This window comes from Mesoplodon densirostris, chromosome 9 (genome assembly GCF_025265405.1).
Source record: "Mesoplodon densirostris isolate mMesDen1 chromosome 9, mMesDen1 primary haplotype, whole genome shotgun sequence".
Lineage (NCBI taxonomy): Eukaryota > Metazoa > Chordata > Mammalia > Artiodactyla > Ziphiidae > Mesoplodon > Mesoplodon densirostris.
This window is the reverse complement of record NC_082669.1, coordinates 19,927,522-19,950,091: the sequence shown is the minus strand read 5'-3', so window position 1 is coordinate 19,950,091 and position 22,570 is coordinate 19,927,522. Positions and strand designations below refer to the sequence as shown.

Genomic DNA, 22,570 nt, shown 5'->3' with positions numbered 1-22,570 from the left:
AACTGTCCAATACTGTGGCTCCACACATGGCTCCTGAGCACGCAAAACATGGCAACACCAAATTGAGATGTACTGTGAGTGTAAAAACACCCTGGATTTCTAAGACTTAATTTAGAAAAAAAAATATGTGTAATAAAGCACTACTAATTTTTAAAATGTTGATTATATATTGAAATGAGAATACTTTTCACATATTGGATTAAGTATATTATATATATCATATATGACATTATAAATAATATATATGATAAATAATACAATATATCATGTATGACATATAAGTAATATTCAATATGTTATATAATATATATTATAAATAATTTATAATAAATATAATACATATAAAGTATTATTTATTATATTTATTATTAATAAACATAAATAATTTCTCCTGCTTCTTTTTACTTTAAAATGTGGCTGCTAGAAAATTTTAAATGACACATGGGACTCATATTCCCATTGGACAGTTCCACTCGAGAGCGGCTTCTATCACATCTGGATTGGGGTTGATCCTCTATGTCCATGCTAGAGCTGGATGGCAGCTATCTCAGTGCAAAGTCCTGGCCAGGATGCTTTGGGCTACAAATCTATCTGTTCTCTTCAGACACCTAAATATATCTCCCTTAGGAGATCCTAGACCATGAGAAGGGAGTGTGGGAATCGTCATAATATATAAGCTCATTTAGGGCAAGCATAATATGAGGTTGTCTTTCTATGTCATCCATTGAACAAGGACATGGTTGGTGGCCACAGAGGAGCCCACAGACCCTCAGTCCCAGGGAAATAATCCAAGCTGGGGTTTCTGCTAAGTGACAATACAACTAGTTCAAATGCTTGTTTGCAGCTGTTGGAAGGAAAGGGTGTGTGGGTGTTTGCCATGCTATGCCTGCTAGCTTATGTTGAGTCAAGATTTGAGGTCAAGGAAATGAGCCCTCTCTTTCCACCTCTGGGGAATGTCCGGGAACTCCCTTGGTGGTATGTAATGCTGCCACACAATGGCCGTGTGCATTGCCACGGTGATTGTGGGCACAGTCAGGAGAAAACGGGTATTACCCTCACGTGGACCTTCTGGGCATGGGTGGCTTGGGAAACCACTCCAGCAGACTAGGCAAGAGTGTTGATCACCAGCCATGAGATTTCAGAGGGTTTCATTACAGACAAGCCACAATGAGGGATTAGCATGATAAACAGGGGTCTCTCAAAATCACTGATTTTCTTCTTTCTGGATTTTCCTTTAGGTCTTGATCATGTCAGCATCAGACTGGATCTAGAGGCATTATTTCAGTTCAGTCAACTTATTCTGACCTTTTAGGTAGAGATGTCTAGGCTTGCTGTCCCCTTATCTACTTACCAAATGCTTGGCATACCTACAATTTTGCTTCCTTGCTTCCCTGCAGAGAACAAAAAGCTGTTTAAATCCAACTGAAGCTTTGTCATCTGGGTTTTTGTTCTTGAATGAAAAACAAAAAAAAACCCCACTGCTCATTAATAACTTATATAGATTAACCAAAAAAATAAAAATAAAATAAAATCTTGGAAGATACAGCAAAAGGGAAACCTCCAAGCCCTGGGTTGATAGAGATTACAAGAACTAGAAAGATAATTTTTGACATAAGAGGGCAGGACCTGGAAATTATTTAGGAAAAATTGTGATCAAAAGATGAAGAAAATTTAAAGGCTCTTTACTGAGATTAGTTAGATGCCAGAGAAAATCCTATAATATTGTCATTCTTTAATCATTCATCAAAATTCTAATTTTGATGTCAAGCCTGGAGCTAGGTTTTGGTAATAAAAAAGGAATATAAAATTAAATGTTTAAAAAATTTTTTTAAAAACCCAGTCTTTGCCTTCAAAGAGCTCACAGTCTAGTCATGGATACAAACATATATATAATAATATATATTATATATATATTATCATATATACACACACATACATATATAAATTTGAAATTATAATGCCAAGTGACAAGTGCAGAAATAGATGTATGATTAGAATGCTGGGGGGTTCATTGACATGGCTAAGATGGCTCTGGGGAGTCGGTAAACTTCATGGTAGATTTTGAAGGATGTGTAAGAGTTTGCCAGAGAAAAAGCATTTTAGGCAAAGAAAAACCACATGCAAATTGCTGTAAAATATCTGCTACACTGGCTTTTTAAAAAATGTGTATGCTATCTTTCTTCAATTAATAATTCACAGAACCATAAACAGTTTATAAGTGGAATTCGATTCTGGGGCAAAGCATGTGCTCATAAATACTCGCCTGCTTGTTAGAAAGAGATTTCGGTGTTTTCATGGTAGAATAGATTTTTTTGTTTGTTTTATAAATGTATTTTATTTATTTATTTATTTTTGGCTGCGTTGGGTCTTCGTTGCTGTGCGTGGGCTTTCTCTGGTTGCAGCGAACGGGGGCTACTCTTCGTTGCGGTGCGTGGGCTTCTCATTGTGGTGGCTTCTCTTGTTGCGGAGCACGGGCTCTAGGCGCGTGGGTTTCAGTAGTTGTGGCTCGCAGGCTCCGTAGTTGTGGCTCACTGGATCTAGAGCGCAGGCTCAGTAGTTGTGGTGCACAGGCTCAGTTGCCCCATGGCATATGGGATCTTCCCACACCAGGCCTTGAACCCGTGTTCACCGCATTGGCAGGTGGATTCTTAACCACTGTGCCACTAGGGAAGCCCGGTAGAATAGATTTTTTTTTTTTTTTTTTTTTTTTTTTGCAGTACGCGGGCCTCTCACTGTTGTGGCCTCTCCCATTGCGGAGCACAGGCTCCAGACGTGCAGGCTCAGCAGCCATGGCTCACGGGCCCAGCCGCTCCGGGCACGTGGGATCTTCCCGGACCGGGGCACGAACCCATGTCCCCTGCATCGGCAGGCGGACTCTCAACCACTGCGCCACCAGGGAAGCCCCTAGATTAGATTTTTAAAGATACAAATAAAGTTTTAAAAAATGGAATTTGAAAATGGAAACATTCAATCTAGAGTGGGTAATAAAATCAACTTTTGTGAGGTATGACAAGTTTAACTCATTTTTCTCCTAGACTTTTTGGCCTGCTGCAATGTGAGTTGAATGCTCCACAGACTATGGACACACCTGGAGAGTGTTCAAATATTTTGCCAAAGACTGTACTACTTCCTTCCCCAACATCGCATCTGGCCAGGCCCACGGAGTGGGAGACCTTGTTTGTGACTCCAAATATTCTGATATTGAACCCTCCACTGGTGGTGAGGTAGCATTTCCTTTCTTGGATTTCTTTGCCATAAATGAAACCTATTTTTGTTAATGTGGTTAATTGAGATGAAAACAATTTAGGTAGTGTCTACTGAAATTGAACTTGAGCTGCTGGTTGTTTCAGAATGAATGTGTCTGGATTGAAATGAGTCCTGAATTCATCTTATATTCAGATAAATTATAAATACCTTATAAGAAATCATCCTGTAGAAGAGTGCTGTGCTGAAGGTAAGCAAGGGCTAAAATGCAGCCTGGGCACCAGAGGAAGGAACATCTTTTTCTAACCCTTGTAAAGGAACCACAGAGGCTGGTGGCAGCCTTGGATTAGTTGTCTCAGCTCCGTGCTCTATAAGTCCCCACCCAGGTGGAATCTGCCAGGAACTTCCTCAGAGCAAAGCTGTTGATGGTCAGGGGGTAGGAGTGTGCTTGGGAGATATGACCTTATCAGCTAGACTAGAAGGAATAGTGGCAGAAGGCAGGTCCAGAACCCCCCGCCAGATCCAAATTGACGGTGACTTGCTGAATAGTGACCCCCTCACTCCACTCCAACCCAGCAGAGGAGCCCTTTTCCCAGTGGTATCAGCACTTCCGTCTACATGGACCACTTGTGCGTAAAGAGCCAGAATGACTGTTTAACAACCTTCCTTCGTTTTCATTCTCGGTATTTTTATTCATATGAGAACCTGTTACCGACCAGGGTTCTTGGCCTTCCCCAATCAATAAAAATTGACTAGAGGCCAGACAAGAAATTCAGGCAAGGCTTTATTGGGGCCCCTGCTGCAGCAGCAGGGAGCGAGAACAAACAACAGTTTCCCCTGCTTGCTTGCTCCCCGAGGTGGGGGGGCAAGCTTGTTTCTTATACGAGGTGAGGGTAGGCTGTGTCCAGGGGTCGGGCCAGAGGGGTGGCTTAGGTGTTTTGCCCACCTCTTAGGTAGTGTTGCGTGCAGGGGGCACGCGCAATACCCTTCTTTTGCTCCCGACACCCTGTTTTTGCTCCAGGCTCTTCAAAAGTGGCAGTTAGGTTTTTTGGTCTCTTTGTATCTTTCGGGTCCAGAATTTGCCCCAACTGTGCATGCATGCAGTTATTTTTAGTCCCATGCAGTTTCTCTGTATTTTGTCGCTGGAGGAGAGGTGTGTCCAGGTGCAAGCACTGAAGCAAATGGTCCCAGGTCCCAGCTTGTCTCAAACCCAAATGATAATCTGCATTTTACACCAGGTGGGAAGCAATGGCTCAGCCTTCTTGTAAGGCCAGAATCTCTTCTTAAGAGTATATTTAACAATTATGTTTTTGGGGTAAAATACTCTAAATTTACCTATGTTTGTTTTACAGGTTGTTTTAAAAGTTTTGGATCCCAGCTTTGAAATAGAAAACCCTTACAGCCCCTACGTCCAGGGTATGAATTGCTTTATATTTTTCACACCAACTCCTTTTCTAAAATTTCACGTTAGGGGAATTCCTTGTTATTGCATGTCTAGGGGACATTAAGGGGATGTCAGTCAAGCAGGGTGCATTGAACCCATCCAACCTAAATGCCCTTCGATTTGTTAATTTCATTATTTTCCTTTCTCTAGACCTTGTGACATTAACAAACCTGAGGATGAACTTTACCAAACTCCATACCCTCGGGGATACTTTGCTTGGAAGGAGGCAAAATGATTCCCTTGATAAATACTACTATGCTCTATATGAGATGGTGGCTCTGTGAAGCTGTTTTTGCAGTGGCCACACTAGCTAATGTGGCCCAACACAGAAGGTGCGCGGAGACGTTTTCAGCCCTCCTGGAATGGTGAGTTATAAACCTGAAAGAGAACGTGGTTGGCTCTCCCATCTTCCCTTACACTGTCTTGGTGCTGAATGTAGATCAGACTGTATATGGGGATCAACAATGTTGTTTCATTCAACCTGGCCCGTCAGGCCATCTGGGGGCCTTCGGTTCTCTGGACAGAGGTTCTTGTGGATTCTGCCACATGTGGGCATCATTCAGCTAATGGGCAGAATTTATAATTTATGATTTCAAGATAGTCCGTTTTGCTGTCTTTTGTTTATTGGTTTTTTAGGGAATGGAGATTTGCTAGGGACGACCCATAAGTTCACATGCGTTGTCTCACAAAAATATATTGAAGGTCTATCATGTGAGAGCCTGTGCTCAGTGCCAAGGTGTCTGAGTGACATCTGATGCTCTGAAAATGGTCACCCCAAGTAACACTTACACTACAAATGACTCTATCGTAAGCAGTGCAGATCTTCTCTATTTCTGGGACTAATTGTAAAAGAGTGATGTAGTAGAAGAATGGTATTTTTGTGCAGAGTCCTGGGGGTGTGTCTAACTCAATAGTTTTGAACTATTGGTCATAACAGACAAGGCTGGATGTTGAGGCTATTGCATCTTCCCACCTAGACACCTCTGTGTTTCACTGGAAATGGAACTTTTCCATGGGAACGTGGATGGTCATGGAGGGCATTTTGTGAAAAAAACAAGAGAATCACATACCTTTCTCTAGTTTCTTTCTGTTTTCTAATTCCCTCTTTTCCTTGATGCTCCTAAATCACCCCATACACGCACACGCACGTGCACACACATACTTCCCATCCTGGCCCTCATTTTGCCAAAGGCTGCAAAATGTGTGTTCTGTCTTCCCTGAAATTAGAATTCAGAAATGCAAAAACATTTATTTTAGGTGTTCACTAAACATCTTAAATTTTTTTTAATTTAAAAGCTAGTTAAGCAAATAATGAAAGATAGTCAAGGCTGGTATTGTAACTAACAGATAGGAAACTAAGACCCAGATGACCCTGTGGCCTGGTATGTCATTTTCCATTTAAAGAACCCCAGCGTCCTCAAAGCTCTAAGATAAGCCCTGTGTTCACACTGTTTATGTTCCTCACACATGCAGGTTCATGGTCGGTGCATCTGTCAGCACAATACAGATGGCCCGAACTGTGAGAGGTGCAAGGACTTCTTCCAGGACGTTCCTTGGAGGCTAGCTGTGGGCCCCCTGGACAGCACTTGCCGAGGTGGGTGGATCTCCGCTCTCAGCATAGACCGAGTTTCCTTATATGAGCTCCTTACACGATCTCTGCTTTTCCTTCTTTTGGAGAACATTTAGTTTGTGTCTGCGGGGCTGCAGGCAGCGCAGGTGGTGAACCCCTGTGGCTTCCACTCCAAATGTGCGATAGCCTCATGTCTCCCAGTATCTCACATAGAAGAATCACCAGCTTCTCAAACCTTCACACCAAAAATTCACATTAATTTGAAGAACGAGACAATATGCATGTTGTGTGGCCCCTTTCCAGAGGGGGGCATAGCCATGAAATGGTACTATTTATGAGGACAGTGCCACTCCAGGAATGTGGTGACCCCTGGAATGGGTACAAAGATCCCCACTGTTTTCCTGAATTATCACACACTCCATGAAGGTGACCTTGAACCTTATGCCAGCTAAGATGAGAAATGAGGTCCAGGATGGAGCTGGACAGGCTATTGTATTTTTTATAAATATCGAGGCTGATAAGATAGGAGGGCTTTTTGTCATGTGTTTGCTGCCTCTGAATTTTGATGAACTTCCAAATAAACCTGTTATCCAGTTTCTTTTCCCAAATATGGGGAAAACGGGATTCGAAGGAGAGGTTGTCAGATGAGCTTTTATGGAAAAGCCCCATCTGTGAGTGTCACAGTGGATAAGACCCAGCAAAACGTAGCCAGAGATTATGCTCTTTACACGGAAAAACCCAACGGGAGGAACGGCATAGACCTTACCACAAAGACACACATCCCTCTAAACAGACTGGCTTTCCTTCCGACGCTCTGGCTGAGCCCCTGATGGGAGGAAAACAGCCTGCAGCCCCCCTTCCAGCAATTCGGCCCTAGAGAAGCAGAGGCTGGCTGGGCCCAGCTCTGGCATCCGATCTGGCGAATCCAGTAGTACCATACTACAGAGTATATGATGTAAAAAATTCAGATTTACAAAGCCCGAGTCAATGAAAGTATTCTTTACCAAAGGACAACAAAAATACTGCATGCTAGGGCTTCTAGGTCACCCAAATGATTTATATTTGTTCGCTTGATTAAAAAAAACCCTAAATATTAAACGTTTCGGGAACACATTTTACAGAGAGTGTATGAGCAGAATCGGAGTACTAGAAAGATCCTTGAAAGCACCTATTTTAAGCCTTTGTATATTTGGTGAAAGAAGGTGGGGTGGCTGAAGAATGCGGAGGAGGGGAGAATGGGTGATGGAGCGTGGAGCCACCATCCTGAGGATGCTCATCCCTGAGACCTTGGCGAATCTCTCATAACTCCACTCGGTTCTCAGCTTGTCGCTGTAACGGACACTGACCGCTGTCACTTCGACAAGACCGTGTACCTGGCGAGCGGGAGCCGCCGGGGGTACATGTGTGACGGCTGCCGGCACAACACCAAGGGCCAGCACTGCGATCGCTTCAGACCCCTTTTCTACAGGGACCCCCTCAAGGCCATCTCGGATCCTTATGCGTGCATTCGTGAGTCCCCAGCCTTTGACCCATCCTCTCCCCTCATCTGAGCAGACACTGATGAAGCTGGTGTCCCTGGGGCCGCCAGCCCACCCTGGGTTCAGCGGCGTCTCCAAACTGCCCTCTTGGGGGTGGGAACTGCAAAATCGCTTCGGCTCTGAGAGCTTTTCTCTCTCTGAACAAGTTGGGCCAGGTAATCCAGGTCCGTCCTGGTGGTCTTGCGGCCGGGGCTGATGCTGATGATTCGGGAAACTGTTCTGAATTCAACCAGGATGGGGCGATGGTTTCAGAAGAGGCCGCATGCACCTGCAGTGGCAGCTCAAGGAAGTAACTAGAGAAACTGGCTACAGTATTTGGCTGTAGATGATTCAATTTTGCTAAGCTATTACCTCGTTTCATTTTTCTTTTTTTAACCTTTAAAAATCTTTCCTTTTATCTTTAATGTCAACTTTTTCAAAGGGAATATTTCACTCATAGACAAAATAATACAGAATAATATATATATATAGAGAGAGAGAGAGAGAGAGAATAGAGCCATCACTAGCTTTGTGAAAATGTAATATCTTACTCTCTCACCTTCAGGCCATTACTAGAACACTACAGCATTGTGGATGGGATGTCCCAGCTGCACACCTGTCCCCTTTGTCTACCCTCCTTCCTAGGGATAAACTCTCATATATTTGGCAATCATCATTACCATGCTTGTTTTTACACTTTCACACATCTTCATCCACAAACAATACATGTTGACGTGTTTTCAAACTTGAGATAGATGATATTATGCTGTATGTATCCTTGAGTATTTCATTCAACATTGTATTTTTGAGATTTGCCCATATCAGGTAGCTCCTAGTTCTCCCATTTTAATTTCTATATAGAATTCTTCCTTCCTATATATGTAACAAAATCTATTTGTCCATTTTTCTTTCGATGCTTCAGTAAACATTCTTGTACATGTGGCCTTGTGCACATGCACAGAGACTGTCCCCAAGAGTCATACCTAGGAGTGGAATGACTGGGCCATAGACTGTGAACTTCTCCAAGTTGATTAGATAATAGTGAACTGTCCCTTAAGTGTGTATAACAATTAACAGCCACACCAACAGTGTATGAGAGTTCCTGTTACTCCATTTCCTGGCCAACACTGGATTTTGTCACACTTTAACTCTTGGTAATGTGACTTTTGTCACACTTTTTTTTTTTAACATCTTTATTGGAGTATAATTGCTTTACAATGGTGTGTTAGTTTCTGCTTTATAACAAAGTGAATCAGTTATACATATGTTCCCATATCTCTTCCCTCTTGCATCTCCCTCCCTCTCACCCTCCCTATCTCACCGCTCTAGATGGTCACAAACCACGGAGCTGATCTCCCTGTGCTATGCGGCTCCTTCCCACTAGCTATCTATTTTATCTTTGGTAGTGTATACATGTCCATGCCACTCTCTCACTTTGTCACAGATTACCCTTCCCCCTCCCCATATCCTCAAGTCTGTTCTCTAGTACGTCTGTGTCTTTATTCCTGTCTTGCCCCTAGATTCTTCATGACCATTTTTTTCTTAGATTCCATATATGTGTGTTAGCATACGGTATTTTTCTCTTTCTGACATACTTCACTCTGTATGACAGATTCTAGGTCCATCCACCTCACTACAAATAACTCAATTTCATTTCTTTTTATGGCTGAGTAATATTCCATTGTATATATGTGCCACATCTTCTTTATCCATTAATCTGTCGATGGACACTTAGGTTGCTTCCATGTCCTGGCTATTGTAAATAGAGCTGCAGTGAACATTGTGGTACATGTCTCTTTTTGAATTATGGTTTTCTCAGGGTATATGCCCAGTAGTGGGACTGCTGGGTCATATGGTAGTTCTATTTTTAGTTTTTTAAGGAACCTCCATACTGTTCTCCATAGTGGCTGTATCAATTTACATTCCCACCAACAGTGCAAGAGGGTTCCCTTTTCTCCACACCCTCTCCAGCATTTGTTGTTTGTAGATTTTTTTGATGATGGCCATTCTGACCAGTGTGAGATGATATCTCATTGTAGTTTTGATTTGCATTTCTCTAATGATTAGTGATGTTGAGCATCCTTTCATGTCTTTGTTGGCAATCTGTATATTTTCTTTGGAGAAATGTCTATTTAGGTCTTCTGCCCATTTTTGTACTGGGTTGTTTGTTTTTTGATATTGAGCTGCATGAGCTGCTTGTAAATTTTGGAGATTAATCCTTTGTCAGTTGCGTCATTTGCAAATATTTTCTCCCATTCTGAGGGTTGTCTTTTGGTCTTGTTTATGGTTTCCGTTGCTGTGCAAAAGCTTTGAAGTTTTATTAGGTCCCATTTGTTTATTTTTGGGCTTTTTTTGTTTTGTTTTGTTTTGTTTTTGCAGTACGCAGGCCTCTCACTGCTGCGGCCTCTCCCGTTGCGGAGCACAGGCTCCGGATGCGCAGGCTCAGTGGCCATGGCTCACGGGCCCAGACGCTCCGCGGCATGTGGGATCCTCCTGGACCGGGGCACGAACCTGTGTCCCCTGCATTGGCAGGCAGACTCTCAACCACTGCGCCACCAGGGAAGCCCTATTTTTGTTTTTATTTCCATTTCTCTAGGAGGTGGGTCAAAAAGGATCTTGCTGTGATTTATGTCATAGAGTGTTCTGCCTATGTTTTCCTCTAAGAGTTTGATAGTGTCTGGCCTTATATTTAGGTCTTTAATCCATTTTGAGTTTATTTTTGAGTATGGTGTTAGGGAGTGTTCTAATTTCATTCTTTTAGATGTAACTGTCCAGTTTTCCCAGCACCACTTACTGAAGAGGCCATCTTTTCTCCACTGTATATTCTTGCCTCCTTTATCAAAGATAAGGTGCCCATATGTGCGTGGGGTTATCTCTGGGCTTTCTCTCCTGTTCCATTGATCTATATTTCTGTTTTTGTGCCAGTACCATACTGTCTTGATTACTGTAGCTTTGTAGTATAGTCTGAAGTCAGGGAGCCTGATTCCTCCAGCTCCGTTTTTCTTTCTCAAGATTGCTTTGCTATTTGTGGTCTTTTGTGTTTCCATACAAATTGTGAAAATTTTTGCTCTAGCTCTGTGAAAAATGCCAATGGTAGTTTGATAGGGATTGCATTGAATCTGTAGATTGCTTTGGGTAGTAGAGTCATTTTCACAATATTGATTCTTCCAATCCAAGAACATGGTATATCTCTCCATCTACTTGTATCATCTTTAAATTCTTTCATCAGTGTCTTATAATTTTCTGCATACAGGTCTTTTGTCTCTTTAGGTAGGTTTATTCTTATATATTTTATTCTTTTTGTTGCAATGGTAAATGGAAGTGTTTTCTTAATTTCACTTGAAGATTTTTCATCATTAGTGTATAGGAATGCAAGAGATTTCTGTGCATTAATTTTGTATCCTGCAACTTTACCAAATTCATTGATTAACTCTAGTAGTCTTCTGGTAGCATCTTTAGGATTCTCTATGTATAGTATCATGTCATCTGCAAACAGTGACAGCTTTACTTCTTCTTTTCCAATTTGGAGTCCTTTTATTTCTTTTTCTTCTCTGATTGCTGTGACTAAAACTTCCAAAACTATGTTGAATAAGAGTGGTGACAGTGGGCAACCTTGTCTTGTTCCTGATCTTAGTGGAAATGGTTTAAGTTTTTCACCATTGAGGATGATGTTGGCTGTGGGTTTGTCATATATGGCCTTTATTATGTTGAGGAAAGTTCCCTCTATGCCTACTTTCTGCAGGGTTTTTATCATAAATGGGTGTTGAATTTTGTCAAAAGCTTTCTCTGCATCTATTGGGATGATCATATGGCTTTTCTCCTTCAATTTGTTAATATGGTGTATCACATTGATTGATTTGTGTATATTGAAGAATCCTTGCATTCCTGGGATAAACCCTACTTGGTCATGGTGTATAATCCTTTTAATGTGCTGTTGGATTCTGTTTGCTAGTATTTTGTTGAGGATTTTTGCATCTATGTTCATCAATGATATTGGCCTGTAGTTTTCTTTCTTTCTGACATCTTTCTCTGGTTTTGGTGTCAGGGTGATAGTGGCCTCATAGATAGAATGAGTTTGGGAGTGTTCCTCCCTCTGCTATATTTTGGAAGAGTTTGAGAAGGAGAGGTGTTAGCTCTTCTCTAAATGTTTGATAGAATTTACCTGTGAAGCCATCCGGTCCTGGGCTTTTGTTTGTTGGAAGAATTTAAATCACAGTTTCAATTTCAGTGCTTGTGATTGGTCTGTTCTTATTTTCTGTTTCTTCCTGGTTCAGTCTTGGAAGGTTGTGCATTTCTTAGAATTTGTCCATTTATTCCAGGTTGTCCATTTTGTTGGCATAGAGTTGCTTGTAGTAATCTCTCATGATCCTTTGTATTTCTGCAGTGTCAGTTGTTACTTCTCCTTTTTCATTTCTAATTCTACTGATTTGAGTCCTCTCCCTTTTTTTCTTGATGAGTCTGGGTAATGGTTTATCAATTTTGTTTATCTTCTCAAAGAACCAGCTTTTAGTTTTTTTGATTTTTGCTATCGTTTCCTTCATTTCTTTTTCATTTATTTCTGATCCGATCTTTATGATTTCTTTCCCTCTGCTAACTTTGTGGTTTTCTTGTTCTTCTTTCTCTAATTGCTTTAGGTGTAAGGTTAGGTTGTTTGAGATGTTTCTTGTTTCTTAAGGTAGGATTATATTGCTATAAACTTCCCTCTTAGAACTGCTTTTGCTGCGTCCCATAGGTTTTGGGTCGTCATGTTTTCATCGTCATTTGTTTCTAGGTATTTTCTGATTTCCTCTTTGATTTCTTCAGTGATCTCTTGGTTATTAAGTAGTGTATTGTTTAGCCTCCATGTGTTTCTATTTTTTCAGATTTTTTCCTGTAATTGATATCTAGTCTCATAGTGTTGTGGTCGGAAAAGGTACTTGATACGATTTCAATTTTCTTAAATTTACCAAGGCTTGATTTGTGACCCAAGATATGATCTATCCTGGAGAATGTTCCATGAGCACTTGAGAAGAATATGTATTCTGTTGTTTTTGGATGGAATGTCCTATACATATCCATTAAGTCCATCTTGTTTAATGTATCATTTAAAGCTTGTGTTTCCTTCTTTTTTTTTTTTTTTTTTTGAGGTACGCGGGCCTCTCACTGTTGTGGCCTCTCCCATTGAGGGGCACAGGCTCCGGACGCGCAGGCTCAGCAGCCATGGCTCACGGGCCCAGCCGCTCCGCGGCATGTGGGATCTTCCCGGACCGGGGCACGAACCCGTGTCCCCTGCATCGGCAGGCAGACTCTCAACCACTGCGCCACCAGGGAAGCCCTTGTGTTTCCTTCTTTATTTTCATTTTGGCTGATCTGTCCATTGGTGAAAGTTGGGTGTTGAAGTCCCCTACTATGATTGTGTTACTGTTGATTTCCCCTTTTATGGCTGTTAGTATTTGCCTTATGTATTGAGGTGCTCCTATGTTGGGTGCATAAATATTTAGAATTGTTATATCTTCTTCTTGGATCGATCCCTTGATCATTATGTAGTGTCCTTCTTTGTCTCTTGTAATAGTCTTTATTTTAAAGTCTATTTTGTCTGATATGAGAATTGCTACTCCAGCTTTCTTTTGATTTCCATTTGCATGGAATATCTTTTTCCATCCCCTCACTTTGAGTCTGTATGTGTCTCTAGGTCTGAAGTGGGTCTCTTGTAGACAGCATATATATGGGTCTTGTTTTTGTATCCATTCAGCCAGTCTATGTCTTTTGGTTGGAGCATTTAATCCATTTACATTTAAGGTAATTGTCGACATGTATGTCCCTATTACCATTTTCTTAATTGTTTTGGGTTTGTTATTGTTATTTTCCTTTTCTTGTGTTTCATTCCTAGAGAAGTTCCTTTAGCATTTGTTGTAAAGCTCGTTTGGTGGTGCTGAATTCTCTTAGCTTTTGCTTGTCTGTAAAGGTTTTAATTTCTCTGTCAAATCTGAATGAGATCCTTGCTGGATAGAGTAATCTTGGTTGTAGTTTTTTCCCTTCCATCACTTTAAATATGTCCTGCCACTCCCTTCTGGCTTGCAGAGTTTCTGCTGAAAGATCAGCTGTTAACCTTATGGAGATTCCCTTCTATGTTATTAGTTGTTTTTCCCTTGCTGCTTTTAATATTTTTTCTTTGTATTTAATTTTTGACAGTTTGATTAACATGTGTCTTGGCGTGTTTCTTCTTGGATTTATCCTGTATGGGACTCTGCAATTCCTAGACTTGATTGACTCTTTCCTTTCCCATATTAGGGAAGTTTTCAACTTTAATCTCTTCATATATATTCTCAGTCGCTTTCTTTTTCTCTTCTTCTTCTGGGACCCCTATAATTCGAATGTTAGTGTGTTTAATGTTGTCCCAGAGGTCTTTGGGACTGTCCTCAATTCTTTTCATTCTTTTCTACTTATTCTGCTCTGCAGTAGTTATTTCCACTATTTTATCTTCCAAGTCAATTATCCGTTCTTCTGCCTCAGTTATTCTGCTATTGATCCCTTCTAGAGTATTTTTAATTTCATTTATTGTATTGTTCCTCACTGTTTGTTTGCTCTTTAGTTCTTCTAGGTCCTTGTTAAAAGTTTCTTGTATTTTCTCTATTTCCAAGATTTTGGATCATCTTTACTATCATCATTCTGAATTCGTTTTCAGGTAGACTGCCTATTTCCTCTTCATTTGTTAGGTCTGGTGGGTGTTTGCCTTCCTCCTCCATCTGCTGTGTGTTTTTCTGTCTTCTCATTTTGCTTAACTTACTGTGTTTGGGGTCTAGTTTTCATAGGCTGCAGGTTCGTAGTTCCTGTTGTTTTTGGTGTCTGTCCCCAGTGGCTAAGGTTGGTTCAGTGGGTTATGTAGGCTTCCTGGTGGAGGGGACTAATGCCTGTGTTCTGGTGATTGAGGCTGGATCTTGTCTTTCTGGTGGGCAGGTCCACATCTGGTGCTGTTTTTTGGGGTGTCTGTGGCCTTATTATGATTCTAGGCAGCCTCTCTTCTAATGGGTGGGGTTGTGTTCCTGTCTTGCTAGTTGTTTGGCATAGGGTGTCCAGCACTGTAGCTTGCTGGTCGTTGAGTGAAACTGGGTCTTGACCTTGAGACGGAGATCTCTGGGAGATTTTCGCCATTTGATATTACATGGAGCTGGGAGGTCTCTGGTGGACCAGTGTCCTGAACTGGGCTCTCCTACCTCAGAGGCACAGCCCTGACATCTGGCTGGAGCACCAAGAGCCTGTCATCCACACAGCTCAGAATAAAAGGGAGAAAAAATAGAAAGAAAGAGAGAGAGAGAGGAAGAAGGTAAAATAAAATGAAATAAAGTGAAATAAAATAAAGTTATTAAAATAAAAAATAATTTTTAAGAAAAAAAATTTTTAAAGTAAAAAAAAAGGCAAAATGGACAGACAAAACCCTAGGACAAATGGTAAAAGCAAAGCTATACAGACAAAATCACACACAGAAGGATACACATACACACTCACAAAAAGAGAAAAAGGGAGGGCGTACCTGGTGGCGCAGTGGTTGAGAGTCTGCCTGCCGATGTAGGGGACACGGGTTCGTGCCCCAGTCCGGGAATATACCAAGTGCCGCGGAGCGGCTGGGCCTGTGAGCCATGGACACTGAGCCTGCACGTCCGGAGCCTGTGCTCCGCAACGGGAGAGGCCACAACAGTGAGAGGCCCGCGTACCGCCAAAAAAAAAAAAAAAAAGAGAGAAAAAGGGAAAAAAATATATATATATTGCTTTGCTCCCAAAGTCCACCTCCTCAATTTGGGATGATTCGTTGTCTATTCAGGTATTCCACAGGTGCAGGGTACATCAAGCTGATTGTGGAGATTTAACATGCTGCTCCTGAGGCTGCTGGGAGAGGTTTCCCTTTCTCTTCTTTGTTCGCACAGCTCCCGGGGTTCAGCTTTGGATTTGGCCCCGCCTCTGCGTGTGGTTCGCTCAGACAGGACGGGGTTAAAGGAGCCGCTGATTCGGGGGCTCCGGCTTACTCAGGCCGGGGGGCGGGAGGGGTACGGATGCAGGGCGAGCCTGCGGGCAGAGGCCGGCATGACGTTGCACCAGCCTGAGGGGCGCCGTGCGTTCTCCCGGGGAAGTTGTCCCTGGATCACCGGACCCTGGCAGTGGCGGGCTGCACAGGCTCCGGGAGGGGAGGTGGGGACAGTGACCTGCGCTCGTACACAGGTTTCTTGGTGGTGGCAGCAGCAGCCCCAGCGTCCCACGCCCGTCTCTGGGGTCCGCGCTTTTAGCCGCGACTCGCGCCCGTCTCTGGAGCTCCTTTAAGCAGCGCTCTTAATCCCCTCTCCTCGAGCACCAGGAAACAAAGAGGGAAGAAAAAGTCTCTTGCCTCTTCGGCAGCTCCAGCCTTTTCCCCGACTCCCTCCCGGCTAGCTGTGGTGCACTAACCCCTTCAGGCTGTGTTCACGCAGCCAACCCCCGTCCTCTCCCTGCGCTCAGCTCCCAGCCCCGCCCGCCCCGGCGGGTGAGCAGACAAGCCTCTCGGGCTGGTGAGTGCCGGTCGGCACCGATCCTCTGTGGGGGAATCTCTCCGCTTTGCCCTCCGCACCCTGTTGCTGCGCTCTCCTCCGTGGCTCCGAAGCTCTCCCCCTCCGCCACCCGCAGTCTCCACCCGCGAAGGGGCTTCTAGTGTGTGGAAACTTTTCCTCCTTCACGGCTCCCTCCCACTGGTGCAGGCCCCGTCCCAATTCTTTTGTCTCTGTTTTTCCTTTTTTCTTTTGCTCTACCCAGGTACATGGGGAATTTCTTGCCTTTCGGGGGGTCTGAAGTCTTCTGCCAGCGTTCAGTAGGTGTTCTATAGGAGTTGTTCCACGTGTAGATGTATTTCTGATGTATTTGTGGGGAGGAAGGTCATCTCTGCGTCTTACTCTTCCGCCATCTTGAAGCTTCTCCACACTTAATTTTTGCTAATGAAATAGTATCTCATCATTAGTTTGCCTTTCCCTATAGGACTGAGACTAGAGAGAGGCAAGAAAAGCACCTAGGTCCCCACATTTAAGGACACGTCACTCTGAGTCATGTGAGTACACGGCTGACAGCAAGTGCCTCCTTAAATTGTGTGCCCTGGGCCCCCCACTTGCCTCATTCTCGCCCCAGTAGTGCTATAGATTGTTACCTAGAAAGATACTCCAACCTGACTTCAGATGCCCAGTGTGAGTTACTGGGTCCGAGATCTTAACTCCACTGGCAAACTGACAGGTTAGCTTGTTATTGTTTCATGGATGCTGGCAGAAGACATCAAACTCCTGGGTCAAAGACAAAGCACTTTATTGCTGACGGCACAGTAAGCAACGAGATGTTTGTGTGAGTTCCCATGTCCCCAAGGCCCATGGGGCAACTCAGAGGACACCATCTGGATCCTGCACAGCTAATGAGCTTATGTCACAGCCCAGGAACACTGAGTTTGGAGAATTCATTGCTTTTATAGCAAGTGGGAGTAAGCCCGTTTTTTTTCTGGGGGAAACTGTTATCTCATCCCTCAAGGTAGCTTACTACAAACACAACCTGGAGAAATGGCCTGAGCAAAGAGCCATCAAGGCCTTATTGTTAACACACTCAGCAAAAATGTTCAGATGCCCAGGACCCATGGTAGATGGCCTCTCCCGATATCCAGAAATCCTGCTTCTTAGGCTGTATCATCAATATAATGTTATTTTATATTGGTGGCAGGCAGAACTTGCTATGAAACTCCAGTTTCAAACTTTATTTAATCATAATACATAAATTGAAGTCTTGAGCAAAAGTAAACCAGTAGCCACCCAAATACATGCAGTGTCCTAGATTTCAAACTTTAAATATTCATGATGTGGAATAAGCATAAATGAAGGTGTTTTTTTGCTCAGATCACTCAGTAGGTAGCTGATTGTATAAAAGTTTACCTTACATGACCTGCTTGAAACTATACAGAATCCTCAGAAAATATATTTCTTTAAATCAATGTCCTAAGTGTCATATTTTTTTTTTACCAGAATCTGTGATGAAACTCCCTCTGTCTCTCTGTCTGTTTCTCACTGTCTCTTTCTCTCTCACACACACATATACACATACAACATTTATTAATGTTTATAAAGCTCCGCATTTGTAAAAGAAGATGAAATTTCTCTCTTGGATGGAATCAGGAAAATGGCGGGGGGGGTTGAATTTATTTATTTATTTTTGGCTGTGTTGGTTCTTCGTTGCTGCGTGCGGGCTTTCTCTAGTTGTGGTGCCTGGGCTTCTCATTGCGGTGGCTTCTCTTGTTGCAGAGCACGGGCTCTAGGCACGCGAGCTCTAGAGCACAGACTCAGTAGTTGTGGTGCACGGGCTTAGTTGCCCCGCGGCATGTGGGATCTTCCTAGACTAGACCAGGGCTCAAACCCGAGTCCCCTGCACTGGCAGGCGGATTCTTAACCACTGCACCACTAGAGAAGTCCCAGGGAAATACAGTTTTGAAACAGATAATTTAGGAGTCTGGAAAGAGATTGGAAATAACTAAACCAAATATTTCACATGCATCAACCAGAGTCTTGTTCCTTAAGAACCACTTAGTATTAACTTGATGATGCTTTTGGAGGAAAACAAGGAAAGAAAACTAGTACCCCTGCTATGAAGTTAAGAAACCATCCTTTGGAAGTAAGGAATTTCTTGAGGAAAGGCAAATGAGGAGCTTGTAAAAATGACCATTATGAGACTTCCCAGTTTCTCCCTGTTTACCTAAACACATGTTTATGTGTGTGTATATACAAATGACGTGTATTAAGACTGACCAGTATTCTCATATAAATTTTCTCTAAGTTGTCCTAGTTTGAGCCTAAATGTTTACATGATCAGATCCCAGGCCTAAGAGATGACAAATTTTAAGTCTTCTATGATTTAAGACACAGTTAAATGTGACACAGAAAAAAACAAATACTTGGTAGACTCTACCGCTGATAGTGTAAGTTTGCTGGAATTAAATTGCGTGACACCAAGTGATTTTATTGGACTTCTGCTCTAAAGACCATACATAGGGTTATTTCAAAGTAAATGTCCCAAAGAACATTTCTGTGTATAATTAAATTATACTCTGGAAGTCACTGCTGACCCTTTGGAGTGTCTCCCAAATAAAGCTGAGCTTTTTCCCTTTTGGCTACTTATAAAATGAACCCAGTTTGGTCCTCCTTCCTAGAAGCAACTGGCTTTGATTAGAAGAAAATTGTGGGCTTTTTCCCCAAACTTAACAGAACCCAATGTTGGTTTTCCACAGTAAGATTTTTGTCACCAGTCACAATCTAATAACAAACAGTTCAAAACCAAAAGAGGACTTCCCTGGTGACTCAGTGGTTAAGAATCCACCTGCCAATGCAGAGGACACGGGTTCGAGCCCTGGTCCGGGAAGATCCCACATGCCGCAGAGCAACTAAGCCCGTGTGCCACAACTACTGAGCCTGCACTCTAGAGTCAGCGAGCCACAACTACTGAGCCCACGTGCCACATTTACTGAAGCCTGCATGCCTACAACCCATGCTCCGTGATGAGAAGCCACCGCAATGAGAACCACACGCACTGCAATGAAGAGTAGCCCCCGCTCAGCGCAACTAGAGAAAGCCTGCGAGCAACAGTGAAGACCCAACGCAGCAAAAATAAATATATAAAGAAAGAAAATCAAGAGATTCTGTCAGACAACTGTTTGCTTCAGTGTTTCCAGACTGGATTTTTTCCTCTAAACTCACTAATAACCTAAATGGTGGTTATGTAAACATTGCTTTAGACTTGAGGGTTTTGTTTTTATTAGTCCAAAGCAAACATATATAAATCTTACATAATTGTTTCTTAGAATCAGGATATTCATTTTTTTTCATCTTTGTTTCTTTCCTTAAAAGTGGAATCCCTTGGAAACACAGCACCAAAAAGATACAAGAGACCTTGATGGTCATCTAATGTCTACCAATGCACTTGTCCTGTATACCAAAGCCACACCAGTGCTGTGCCAGCCCCTGCCTGGACACCTCCAATGATGAGAGGGTCACTGCTCTATTGGGAAGCCTTAACTGTTAGAGATTCCTTCCTTATACTCAGTCAAGCCCTACCTTTTCTAACTTCTACCCTCTGGAGTTGTTTGTACTATCAGCATCCTTTTTCATATGATGTTCCTTCTTTTAGTTTGAGTTTCTACTGGAAAAAAAAAAGTGTGGAAGGTGGTTACTTTTTGTTACACCTTTGCTACAGATGACTGTTTATCTCATTTTCCAGAATCTCTTCATCCAAGCTTTTGCCCCACCAACAGATTTCCAAAAATAAAGATTCGAACATTTCTTATTCCTTTTTCTTTCTTATAGGTGCTCCTTCCAAGATGAATCAAAAAGAATGATAGCACTTACCCTTGCAACATATTTTTCTGTGCTGGGGAAGGACAGATTTACTTTATTAACCGTGTTTCAGAGATTTGGTCGACATTTTATGTGATGTTTTTTCCTCTATGTCATGTCCCTTGATGCCTTTATAGTGAATGAGATCAAATATATATGATATATATTTCATTACAGCATCCCACTCTTATTTCTTGACCTTATTTTCAGCTTTTAGAGCCTTTTAAAAATTGAGGTGAAATTCCCATAACATAAAATTAACCATTTAAAGTGAACAGCAATTCACGGGCACAGTGTTTTGCACCCACCACATGGACTTAGCTCCATAACGTTTTCATCACCCCCCAAATAATCTAATTTTTAAACTGAGATATAATTGACATATCACATTATATTAGTTTCATGTGTCTCACATGATTCATTTTTTTTCTATTTTTTAAAAAAATAAATTTATTTATTTATTTTTGGCTGCGTTGGGTCTTTGTTGCTGCGTGCGGGCTTTCTCTAGTTGTGGCGAGCAGGGTCTACTCTTCATTGTTATGTGCAGGCTTCTCATTGCGGTGGCTTCTCTTTGTTACGGAGCCTGGGCTCTAGGCGCACGGGCTTCACTAGTTGTTGCACGTGGGCTTAGTAGTTGTGGTTCTAGAGAGCAGGCTCAATAGTTGTGGCGCACTGGCTTTGTTGTTCTGCGGTATGTGGAGTCTTCCCAGACCAGGGCATTGGCAGGTGGATTCTTAACTACTGCGCCACCAGGGAATTCCACAATTCATATTTGTATGTATTGCAAAACAATCACCACGGGAATCTAGTTAACATCCATCATCACATATAGTTACAGTTTTTTCCCTTGTGATGAGAACTTTTAAGAACTATTTTCTTAGCAACTTTCAAATAAACCATACAGTGTTATTAACTATAATCACCATGATGTACATTACATCCATGACTTATTTTGTAACTGGAAGTTTGTACCTTTTGACCCCCTTGACCCATTTCACCCATCCCCACCCCTGGAAACCAGCAATCTTTTCTCTGCCTCTATGAGTTTGGTTTGGACAGTTTTTTAAGATTCTACATATAAGTGAGATCATACGGTATCAATATTTGTCTTTCCCTGTCTGACTTATTTCATGCAGCATAATGCCCTCAAGTTTCATCCATGTTGTTGCAAAAGGTAAGATTTTGTTCTTTTTAGGCTGAATAATATTCCATTGTATATATACCACATTTCTTTATCCATTCATCTGTTGATGGACACTTAGGTTGCTTCCATGTCCTGGCTATTGTAAATAGTGCTGAGGTGAACATTGGGGTGCATGTGTCTTTTTGAATTAGTATTTTCATTCCCTTCTGATAAATACCCAGAAGTGAAATTGCTGGATCATATGGTAGCTCTATTTTTAATTTTTTGGGAAACCTCCACACTGTTTTCCACAGTGGCTGCACCAGTTTACATTCCCAGTGCCAAAGTGTTCCCTTTTTCCTACGTCTTTAACAACACTTGTTATTTCTTGTCTTTTTGATAACAGCCGTTTTAACAGGTGTGAGGTGGTATATCCTTGTGGTTTTGATTTGCATTTCCCTGATGATTAGTGATGTTGAACATCTTTTCATGTACCTGTTGGCCATCTCTATGTCATCTTTGGAAAAATATCTGTTCAGATCCTCTGCCCATTTTTTCAGTTGGATTGTTTGTGGGGTTTTGCTATTGAATTGTATGAATTCTTTATATATTTTGGATATTAATCTCTTTCCAGATATATGATTTGCAAATATTTTTTTCATATTTGGTAGGTTGCCTTTTCATTTTGTTGATGGTTTCCTTTGCTGTGCAGAAGCTTTTTAGTTCAGTCCCACTTAGTTTTGCTTTTGTTGCCTTTGCTTTTGGTGTCAAATCTAAAAATCATTGCCAGGACCAATGTCAAATAGTTTACTGCATATGTTTTCTTCTAGGAATTGTATAGTTTCAGATCTTACAATCAAGTCTTTAACCATTTTGAGTCAATTTTTGCATATGGTGTAAGATAATGGTTCAGTTTTCGTCTTTTTTATGTGGCTGTCCAGTTTTCCCAGCACCATTTATAGAAGAGACTGTCCTTTCTCCATTTTATACTCTTGGTTCCTTTGTCATAAATTAATTGACCATACATGTGTGGGTTTATCTCTGTGCTCTCTATTCTATTCCACTGAGTTATGTTTGTCTTTATGCCAGTACCATACTCCTTTGATTACTGTAGCTCTATAACATGGTTTGAAATCAAGAAGCATGGTGGCTCCAGCTTTTTCTTCTTAAGATTGCTTTGGATATTTGAGGTTGTTTGTGGTCCATACAAATTTTAGGGTTGTTTGTTCTATTTCATCAATCTATTCTTAACATCCTGTTTTCATAATAGCACACTGTTTCTGGTCCTCTTCCTTTACAGTCACACTATCTATCTATCTATCTATATCTATCTATCTAGATAGATAGATATAGATAGAT

The 22,570-nt window shown here is 41.9% G+C and overlaps 1 protein-coding gene across 1 annotated transcript in view; it reads left to right on the top strand.

Moving 5' to 3' along the window:
• The window catches only part of LAMB4 (laminin subunit beta 4), a 143,671-nt gene that overhangs the window by 44,937 nt on the left and 76,164 nt on the right, over nucleotides 1–22,570 (top strand). The window contains 7 exon segments of the mRNA XM_060108856.1: nucleotides 1,239–1,312; nucleotides 3,036–3,224; nucleotides 4,557–4,620; nucleotides 4,799–5,013; nucleotides 6,122–6,242; nucleotides 7,541–7,559; nucleotides 7,561–7,727. Of these exon segments, the coding sequence (XP_059964839.1) occupies nucleotides 1,239–1,312; nucleotides 3,036–3,224; nucleotides 4,557–4,620; nucleotides 4,799–5,013; nucleotides 6,122–6,242; nucleotides 7,541–7,559; nucleotides 7,561–7,727 (849 nt within the window).